At 36.0% G+C, this 10,995-nt stretch overlaps 1 protein-coding gene across 4 annotated transcripts in view; it reads left to right on the forward strand.

The window, feature by feature from the left end:
* The window catches only part of LOC107745511 (myosin-9-like), a 63,969-nt gene that overhangs the window by 22,015 nt on the left and 30,959 nt on the right, over positions 1–10,995 (forward strand). For 2 of the 4 annotated variants that reach the window (XM_016559399.1, XM_016559397.1), the window contains 10 exons: positions 1,739–1,766; positions 2,213–2,306; positions 3,745–3,765; positions 6,672–6,764; positions 6,850–6,913; positions 7,548–7,646; positions 7,779–7,922; positions 8,008–8,103; positions 9,030–9,301; positions 9,391–9,564. In XM_016559399.1, the coding sequence (XP_016414885.1) occupies positions 1,739–1,766; positions 2,213–2,306; positions 3,745–3,765; positions 6,672–6,764; positions 6,850–6,913; positions 7,548–7,646; positions 7,779–7,922; positions 8,008–8,103; positions 9,030–9,301; positions 9,391–9,564 (1,085 nt within the window). The remainder of the gene's footprint in view (positions 1–1,738; positions 1,767–2,212; positions 2,307–3,744; positions 3,766–6,671; positions 6,765–6,849; positions 6,914–7,547; positions 7,647–7,778; positions 7,923–8,007; positions 8,104–9,029; positions 9,302–9,390; positions 9,565–10,995) is intronic. The other 2 variants (XM_016559401.1, XM_016559400.1) reach the window with 1 other exon arrangement.

Here is a 10,995-nt window from a genome sequence, read left to right on the forward strand (position 1 = left end):
GCCGTCCGGACCCCCCCCCCGTCAGGCTTTAATTTGGCCTCCTGCAGCGAGACTCGGCCACGCTTTAACCGCTGCACTTACAGTCTGACAGCAGCTCATGTTCATACACGATCAGAGCCTTTCTCCAACAGGTTTAATCCACTTCAAGGGGTTTGCTTTGGATGGATTATTGAATTTTCAGCATCATTACTCCAGTCTTCAGCGTCACATGATCCTTCAGAAATCATTCTAATATGCTGATTTGCTGCTCAAGAAACATTTCTGATTATTAATATCGTAGACATTTTATTTTTCAGGATTCTTTGATGAATAGAAAGTTCAAAAGAACGGCATTTATTTGAAAAATAAATCTTTTGTAACATTATTAATGTCTTTACTGTCACTTTTGATCAATTTAATGCATCCTTGCTGAATAAAAGTATTCTGTAAAAAAGATCTAAAAATAAATAAATCCCTGAAACCCTTCAAAATATGTCATTTAATTTCTAAAACTGTAAAAATCTGGTGATTTTTTATTATTATGGTCTGAGCTTTCGTCATCATTAGACTGTCTTTTTATTTGCCGTTTAGCAAATGTAACGGTTTATTAGTACGAGGGCCGTTATCTTACTGTAGTTTTCTGGAAAGGCGGCTCCCTCTCCAGTCACAGGAAGCCAGATATTGACTTCCTGTTTTGTGGTCTGAGCTCTTCCTGCTAAAGAAGCTCAGAAGGGTTTACTGAGAGCGAATGGGTGGTGCGTTTTTCCGCCTGGAGGAATTTATAGCTGCTCGTTAGTTAAACCAACTAACCAACATGACAAACGATCAACAAACGCTTTGAAGAACATCAAAGTGAACACAATCAAACGAACTTGAGCTTGTTTAGTTGATCAAATGCTCTCGTCATGTTTGAGTCAACAGTTCATGTTATAAAGAAGAAATGTTTGTTTTTATACTCTGAAATTTAACGTAAACTTTCTCTGCCTCTGAAATGACTTCTATTAGATTGATAATAAATAATGTTGATCATTTTTACACCCTGCTTGTCAAATAAAACGTAAAGAATGAGATAAAAAAGAATTAAAATATAAATATTTATAAAATCTAAGTAAAAATAGTACATATTTGTAAAATAAGTAAAAATTGTAAATGATTATTTCCTTCCAAATAATCTCACGCAAAATACATAAAATACGTCCTGATTTTCAAATATAAATGAATAAAATCAATAAAATAAAGGAAAATAACATCAAATCAAAGTAAAAATATGTATATAATATAAAAGTATTACTTTCTGTCACTTAATCTCTCAATACAGAAAAAAGGTTAAAAAGTCAAAACGTCAGTCAAAAAAATAAATAAATATCAAATAAAATATAATTATTGTTTCCTGCCAAATATTCTCACTCAAAATACATAACATATATCCATACATATATACGTAACATATAAAAAATAAAATCATTGAAATAACATAAAATAAGTAAAATTTAAATATAAATAAAATCAAAGTAAAAAAATAAAAATCTATATAAATATTAAATAAAATATAAAACTATTATTTCCTCACTCAAGATACATAAAATACCTTCTGCTTTTCAAAAAAACAAAAACAAGAATGTAATCAGTAAAACTAAATAAAATTAAATAAAACAAAAATACATAAAATGACAGAAGTGAAATGCCTAGTGAATGTCATTTCATGTGTTTAAAGTGTTTGCACTGTGATTAATTTTCGTATATCTGTCTCCTCCCACAGACCGTGAGGACCAATCGATTCTCTGCACGTGAGTCACATGATCCTGCATGCGTGTGTTTTCTGATGTGATCTAGGGCTGTGCAAAGAATCGAATGCGATTTTCACGCGCATCTCGTCAGTAAAGCCGGTTCTGTGATTAGTAGTAAATCTCCAGCTCGTGCATTCAGATGGAGCGGCATTTACTACACAGAGCCGTAGTTCACTGACAAGCTACACAAAATCGCGTTCAAAATTCAAGCGATTCATTGTCGATTTTGAACGCGATTTTGTGTAGCTTGTCAGTGAACTACGGCTCTGTGTAGTAAATGCCGCTCCATCTGAACGCATGTGCTGGAGATTTACTACTAATCACAGGAGCGGCTTTACTGACGATATGTGCATGAAAATCGCATTAGATTTTTTGCACAGCCCTAATGAAATCATTAAAGATGTGTTGATTTTTTTCAACTTATCTGTGTGTTTGCATATGTTCAGGGGTGAATCTGGTGCCGGAAAGACAGAAAACACCAAGAAGGTCATTCAGTATCTGGCACACGTGGCCTCGTCCCACAAAACCAAGAAAGACCAGGTTAGTCGTTCATGAGAAGGTCTTTGGGTTTCAGAGATGTTCTTCATGTAAATCAGCGGTGGACTGAAGGACATTTTTCCTCATTTAGCATTTAGCTGGTTGTCGTTCCCCACCCTGCTTTCATCTGGTTTCACATGGTCTTATCAGATCAGGCTGAGCCGGAGGAATGCGGGGTGTTTTGGGGGTTGGGAGGGACTTTAACGCAATTCACAAACATGGTAATCCATTAGAGAAGCTGTAAGTCCTGCATCAGGCCTGGAAAGCGTTCACAAACAGCCCAGTCCAGTTTAATCCACCCAGACATTTCAAGGATGTCAGACATCCATTGTAACGTTACAAGCCAAATATAGCATCACATCACCCTTTAAGATTTTAAGATAAGATTAAAAAAAAAATGTATATAGTTTTTTTTTTTTTCCAAAAAATGGTCAGTGAAATGAGCCGCTTAATCATCACAAAATTCAACTAAATAAAATCTTATTTAAAAAAAAAAATAAAAAAAATCTTATTTTCTTATCTAATTTACTTATTTTTGTGTTTAATTTTATGCTTTATATTTTATTTTTCCAAACCTGTTTTGCATATTCCTGCATGTTGTTTCAATCGGATTTGAAACCTTATATTTATCTTTTATTTTGACCATACATATTTTTGCATGCTGTAAAATACATAAAAAATTAACTAAAATATAAATGTATTCATTCATTTATTTTATACTTTATTTAATTTTTTGGGCCATATTTCTGCATATAATTTCAGTCAGATGTAAACCTCATTTTAGTATTTCTTTCTTTTTAGCATACATATTTCTTGCATATTGTTATATACTTGAAACTTACTAAATAATTCATTTTAATTTTATTAAAATAGAAAATATTTAAAATATTTAAGTAAAATATTTATTTATTTTGTACTTTTACAACCCTGTTTGGTCATATTTCTGCATGTAGTTTCAAACAGATTTAAAACCTTATACATTTATTTTTTAATTATTTCAGCATACATATTTTTGCTATGTTTTTGTAATACACATTAAACATAAAAATTAAAATAAAGTTTTTAATGCTAGATTTGGGAACAAGGTTGCAGATTTGGTCGAAATTAAGTCAAGTTTGTGACCAGATTTTGATTTGTTGTGATAAATTATTATTAATTAAAGTTAACTATTTCTTTGTACATCTTTTCATGTAACTTTGGTAAACAGGTTGAATGATTGAGATTGACTAGTTCAGGTTTGGTCAAAAGTTTGTCCTCATTTGCACATAATTCATGGAAACACTGTACAAAAGTCAAACCTGTGAGTGTTTTGTGAAAATAAATGAAGTGTTTCGGTCCAAATCCGTCCCTGATGTTTCTGTCGGTCATTATCGGCTGATCGCTGGATCTGCTCTTTGGCTGTAAGTTGATGGTTTGAGTGTTTTTCTCTTTATACCAACAGAGCAGCTCGGTCCTGTCACATGTGAGTTACATCTCTCCATCTGTCTCTGTCTGTCTCATTCACGTCTCACCGTTATCTCTCTGCTGCTGGGGGAACAACCGAAGCTGAACGCACAGCGATTCAGACACATGACACAGAGAACCAGATCAATCTCACTAAGACCCGCTCATATTTGATTTAGGTGAAAATAATGTCAAAATACACAAACAAATGACTGAATACTTCATTTAGTCTTAAAGCAGTTTGTTTGGGGTTAAATATGATCATGATCCTGACGGTTTTCTTGAGATTTGCCCAGATAAATTGTGCAAATTGAGATTTATGTGATCATTAGGCCCGGGAAATGAGAAATGTCACGATTTGATTCGATTCACAAATCTCCGATTTGATATTACTTCATTTGAATATGCAGGCGATCAGGTAGCCGAAGTGTTTTTTTTTTTTAAGTAAGAATCATTCAAATAATGTGTACATTATACAATAGAACCTGTCAGCTGGTACTTAATACATGAAAGTGACTTGTAAACAAACATTTTAATGTCTTTGTAATAAACATAATAATATCACTGAAAATTTATAATAAGTGTTGGTTACACTTTATTTTAAGGTGTCCTTGTTACAGAGTAATTATAAATTTAAGTACTGTAATATTAATTAATATATGGGTAGGGCTAGGATTAGGGCTACTTGCATGTAATTATGTATAATTTATTGTTATTAAAATAGTAAGTACATGTAAAACGTGACACAAGGACACCTTAAAATAAAGTGTTACGTAAGTGTTTACGTTAAATATAATGAATATGTAATATAGTGCATATATTTCGTGAAATTCTCCTTTCTAGATTTCATTTGTCTAGCTAACTCTCGCGTTGATGGACAACGAATGTCGTGACTTTACGTGACGTATTGTTTACATGCGGTTTTATTGACGTCTTTCCGCGGTTGAAACACTTAACTGATCGATTAAATGAGACATGATTCATTTCACTAAGTTGTAATGTATCTCTGATGTTAATTCATGGTCATTTCGCATAGTAACAGAAGAGAGGATCAGTTGACGCGCGGCAACGGCTAACCGTCACGCCACAGTAAAGAGCGACAAAACGGCATTTATTGTTTGTGTTTCGTGATATAACTGACAGAATTTGACAGCTGAGACCTTGTTTCATATCAGAAGTAATAAGGTGCAAAGTGTATTGTGATTTATTAGATGCGCGTTACAAATAATGTTTCATTAATTTTGTTCACACATCAACCGAAACCAGCGTAGATCGATTCTTTGGATTTAAGAATTGAAATCGCTTCATCAAAATGAGAATTTTCAATATTTACAAACCGGCTATAGTGATCATATTTAATTGTGATGTCCGTCTCTCTGTCTCATGTGTCTGAATACCATGGTAAATCTGTCTGTACTGTACTGTGTTTCTGCGCTCAGGGGTTTTGGGTTTGATCTCTGCTGTTAGAATCAAGTGTGTGTGTCTGTGTGCATTTATGCATTTGATTCACTCGTCTCCCGCGGCGGGAATGATGACGCTGCTGGAATGTTCTGGCGCGTTTAACGAACCTCGCTTTACGAGAGAACATGTGAAACGGTTTACAGGGCAGCTGCGGGGAAACTTCTCATGATTAGCCTACATGATTTGAACAAGATGATGATCATTTCTGTGTCAGAAGAGCTAATATTTCTGCTTATTTGAACTTAAAGGAACAGTCGGTACGAGTTAAAAGCTTGAGCAGCAACTTGGCATGTGGGAAATATTTCCTAAATTGTGAAAATACTTTTCTAGGCGGAGGATCTTCTAGTGATGTCACTGCTGTGGGTGGAGTTTAACTAATGTAAATGAGATTGATCAGACTCCGCCTACAAGATGTCCATCCACCTGGAAAAGTAGTTCTGGCTAAAATGAATGTGTAATTAACACTCGAGTATTTAGACATTTTTAACTCAATTGATGTATGAACTTTTTCTGTTTTTAAACCAAATTCTAATGAGTGTTCTACTATGAACATGATTCACATTCATTTATACACACCTGAGCCACAAGTTACAGTGATTGTGAGAGGCAAACTTGTTATTTTACTATCATTAATATATTATTATAGTTTTGAATTAGACATTTTACTTTTTCAGTTTCTTGTTTATTTTTCAGTTTTCATTTTAATTTGAGTTAGTTTCAGTTATTTTATTGTGTTTTTGTCATTTTTGTTAGTTTTTTTTTCTTTTTTCTTTTCAGTTTTCATTTTTTTATGTTTTAGTAATTTTTTTTTCAATAATTTTCTTAAGTTCTCTGTTTTTTTCTGTTTTAATTTAGTTAAAGTTTTAGTCATTTTGTTGTGTTTTTGTCATTTTTATTAGAATTTTTTTATGTGACTATACATACATACATATAGCCTATATATATTTATATTTATTTCGTTTTAGCTATTTTAGTACTTTAAATTAAACTAAACAAAAATGTTGCATCGGAAACTAACTAATAATAAAATATGGAAAAAAAGAAAGTTTTTAAAATTTTTTATTTTTTATTTATTTTTTATTTTTTGGTTTATTTTCAGTTTTAGTTAAACATAATGACCCTGGCTCCAGATGAGGCTTAAAGCTGAAGTTGTGTTTAATCCAGGGTATTCCTTTAAAGTGAATGAAAGTTTGTGTGAGATGAGTGTCAAATGAAAGAGTCGTTTGGTCATTGGTTTGTTGAGTTTCGAGGTGACGGGCCGCTCACTTTGCTGGTGTTTTGGGATTGGGGATCAGGACATGCTTGTCTTTGTGTGTTTGTTTCAGCGTATTTGCTCCTCTGTGTGCAAAAAGCTTGTGATGTTGTGTTTAAGGGCTTTGCTTTTGACAGCCAGACGTGATCAGCTCTTCGCCGTGATTCGTTTGAACTGATCTCAGTCGTGGATTGGTGTGTTTTTGAGTGCAGGGTGAGCTGGAGAAGCAGCTGCTGCAGGCCAATCCCATCCTCGAAGCCTTCGGCAACGCCAAGACAGTCAAGAACGACAACTCTTCCCGATTCGTAAGACTTCCCGTTATGGCAAACTTTTCGCATATAAGTCTGGCTGTCTACGTGTTATTTATCTTTTGTCTTTTCTGTGTTTTAGGGCAAATTTATCAGAATCAACTTTGACGTTAATGGGTACATCGTCGGAGCCAATATTGAAACCTGTATCTTTATGAGCTAGTTCATATGTGGTTTTTAAAAAAATGTGAAAAAGGAGCTTTTATTAATTGATAGTTAAATCTGGGTCGTTTATTATAATAATAATAATAATAATAATAATAAAGGAAATGCAGAATAATTATAAAAAATAATTATTATTGCTATTTTTTTAATAATTAAAAATTGTGAGAATCCCCTAATCACTCCACTTAAAAGCAACAACAAAAAAATGCAGATAAACAATTTGTTACTATTTTTAAAATTAATAAAAAAAAAATTGAAAATTCGAATTTGCATTAATCACTCCATTTTATAAATACAAAAAAAAAAACGATTTGTTGGAGATACAGATTTTATTTTACTTTTTTACATATTATATTTTTAACATATAATTTCTTATTCAATGCAGTTTATCTGTTTATATTTTTAATATTTCATTTTTAATAAATGTAAAAAGGCCAATGAACGTTTCTGTGACTCTACATCAAACATAAAGCATCTGCTAAATGAGTAAATATAAAGCAGGAATAATTAATGAGGCAAGAATTGAGACTGGTTAAAAAGACCCAGGCTGTTAAAAGCCTTCATGTGAATATTCGTGCATCTGTCCTGTTGTGTGTCCTTGACTCTTACCGTCAGACTTGTTGGAAAAGTCCCGTGCGATCCGTCAAGCTAAAGAAGAAAGAACCTTCCACATGTTCTACTACATGCTGACCGGCGCAGGAGACAAACTGCGCTGTGAGTGTTCTTCACTGCTTTCATACATGATTTTTGATGCTTAAAAATGATTAAAATCGTAATAATAGTAGGATGAGACACCTATGTTTAGGAATGAATGTAAATGATTCGATCGGTTTCTTCACTCACCAGCTGAACTCTGTCTGGAGAGCTACAATAAGTACCGGTTCCTGTCCAATGGGAACGTGACTATTCCAGGACAACAGGACCGAGACATGTACCTCGAGACCATGGAGGCCATGCGGATCATGAGCTTCCCTGAGGAAGAACAGATTGGTGAATATACTTATTGCCATTTTCAAATATGACAATATTATCTGCAGCATGTTTGAGGTTTTTAATTGTGTGTTGCCCCCTGCAGGTCTGCTGAAGGTCATGTCGTCTGTGCTACAGCTGGGTAATATGTCCTTTAAGAAGGAGCGTCACTCGGACCAGGCCTCCATGCCTGATGACACAGGTAAATACATCTTTTTAGCTTTACAAACACGCCTATCAGGCCTTGTGCTGTTAATCTGTTGCTATATTATCACTATAAAGTAAGCAGGTGGTTTTACATGGTTTCTAACAAGTCAAACTGGTCATTAGCTGCTCCAAAATGGTCAAAAATGATCATTAGCTGTGTCCAAATTGGTCAGAAATGGTCATTAGCTGCTTAAAACAGCCATTAGCTGGTCCAAACTGGTAAAATGGTCATTAGCCAATCCAAACTGGTCGAAGATGGTCAATTGCTGATCCAAACTAGTCGAAAATGGTCATTTGCTGGTCCAAACTCATCGGAAATTATCATTAGCTGGTCCAAATTGGTCAAAAAGGGTCATTAATTGCTAAATGCTGGCCAAAAATTGCCATTAACTGGTCCAAAATGGTCATTAACTGCTACAAGCTGGCCAAAAATTGCCATTAGCTGGTACATACTGGTCAAAAAAAGGTCATTAGCTGCTCCACAAGAACCAAAAATAGTCATTAGCTGCTACAGCTGTTCATAAATGTTTATTAGCTGGTCAAAAATGGTTATTAAATGCTTTAAAATGGTCATTAGCTGGTCTATACTGGTCAAAAATTATCATTAGCTGGTCCAAGCTAGCCAAAAATAGTCATTAGCTGGTCCATCCAGTCAAGAATAGAAATTAGCTGTTCCAAACTGGTTGAAAATGATCATTAGCTGCTCCAAACTGGCTAAAAATAGTCATTAGCTGGTCAAAACTGGTCATTAGCTGGTCCGAACTGGTTTGAATGGTTAATTAGCTAGACTACCAGCTGATGAGGCCAAGGTTGACCTGGTAGAACATCTTAGTCAGGCTAAGAGAAGGTAGAGAAGGTAAACCAGCAATTTGTGTAGTTATCAGTTACTATTTCTAAATGACTTTCCCTTCACTTCTCCAGCTGCTCAGAAGGTGTGCCATCTGATGGGCATGAACGTGACCGATTTTACACGCGCCATCCTCTCGCCCCGGATCAAGGTGGGCCGTGACTACGTGCAGAAGGCCCAGACGCAGGAGCAGGCCGAGTTTGCGGTGGAGGCTCTCGCCAAAGCCACATACGAGAGGATGTTCCGCTGGCTGGTGATGCGCATCAACAAAGCTCTGGATAAGACCAAGCGTCAGGGCGCCTCCTTCATCGGCATCCTGGACATCGCCGGCTTTGAGATCTTCGAGGTACGGCACAATCCTTCAGCCTCATGGGTGCTTACAGTGGGATTACCCACAATTCCTAGCTGTAACTGAGTTTCTGTTCCTCTCCACAGCTGAACTCGTTCGAGCAGTTGTGCATTAACTACACTAACGAGAAGCTCCAGCAGCTCTTCAACCACACCATGTTCATCCTGGAGCAGGAGGAGTACCAGCGCGAGGGCATCGAGTGGAGCTTCATCGACTTCGGCCTCGACCTGCAGCCCTGCATCGAACTCATCGAGAAACCCGTGAGCATCTCTTCACTCCTAGAACGATCATGTGACCCTAAATGGAGCTGTTTTCATGTTTGAGATTAGGAATCGAGAACTTGGAAATCCATTATTTTAAAAATACTGAATCTGGTTTGATTTCCATGATGTCTTCATGATCTTCTGCTGATGTTGATAAAAAGGTAGTAGCTAATTTTAGGCTTCTAGTCTGTCAAAACTGCTCAAAGTTGGTTTAGAAGGTTGATTTAGCTAGACTACCAGCCAATAGGGCCAAGGCTGACCTGGTAGATCATCATAGGGTGCTTTCACATTTGGTTCGCTTGCCTGGTCCGAACCCGAGTTCGATTGCTCCCCCTGCCCCCGCTGGACTGTTCATATTATTTTACTTGGTCCGAACTAGGGATGTTCATTTTAACTGGTTAACCGACGGTAAGAATTTTGACCGATTAATACAATCAGTTAAACGGTTTAAAAAGTCATTTAGTCATTTATTTTTTCAGTAATTTATCAAAATATTTAAAACGGTTTGCTGCATGGTTAAAATACGCTACGCGTATAAAAAATTAGTTTTTTAGGGCATTATTTGAATGCTTGGCCAAAGAGATGTGTCTTTAATCTAGATTTAAACAGAGAGAGTGTGTCTGAACCCCGAACGTTATCAGGAAGGCTATTCCAGAGTTTGGGAGCCAAATATGTCCGAACAGGATCTTCGAATTAGCGGCAATTCGGCGTCAATTGATTGAATTGACAACAACAAAACCGTGACACTGTGTCGTATCGAACCGTATCGTATCGTTACACCCCGAGATATACAGCTCTCTGCTTGCAGCTCGTCAGTCACACTTGTCAGGAAAGTGAGTGAAACACACACACAAACACACATTTTTATCAAATAATAAGTCATTAATAGCGTTTCACTTCCGCGATTTGGTACGATTGCGTTCACATCAGCAGCGAACCGTAACGGAGTTCACATGAACCGTACCCCAGACCACCCTTTTTAAGCGGACTCGGGTACGGTTCGCGGGTGCGCACCCGAGTTCGGAAGACAGCGTTCACATCATCCAAACGAACCGAACTCTGACGTCAATCGAACCCGGGTGCGCACCAAAAGTGCTAGTGTGAAAGCACCCCCTAAGACAGCGACTTGCCGCCACCTATTGGTGGTTTTATTTTTAATCCCAATCAGTTAAACGGTTTAAAAAGTAATTTAGTCATTTATTTTTTCAGTAATTTATCAAAATATTTAAAACGGTTTGCTGCATGGTTAAAATACGCTACGCGTATAAAAAATTAGTTTTTTAGGGGGGGGAAAAACAAGTTGCGTATAAGTCGCATTTTATTATTTAATTCAGAAATAGACCTAATGCCGATGCGAAATGTTTACAAACATTGTAATAAACACTAAACATAGCTAGGCTATTTTAGTTTCCCTCACTCCACAACAAA

This window comes from Sinocyclocheilus rhinocerous, unplaced genomic scaffold (assembly GCF_001515625.1).
Source record: "Sinocyclocheilus rhinocerous isolate Xijiao unplaced genomic scaffold, SAMN03320098_v1.1 scaffold1159, whole genome shotgun sequence".
Lineage (NCBI taxonomy): Eukaryota > Metazoa > Chordata > Actinopteri > Cypriniformes > Cyprinidae > Sinocyclocheilus > Sinocyclocheilus rhinocerous.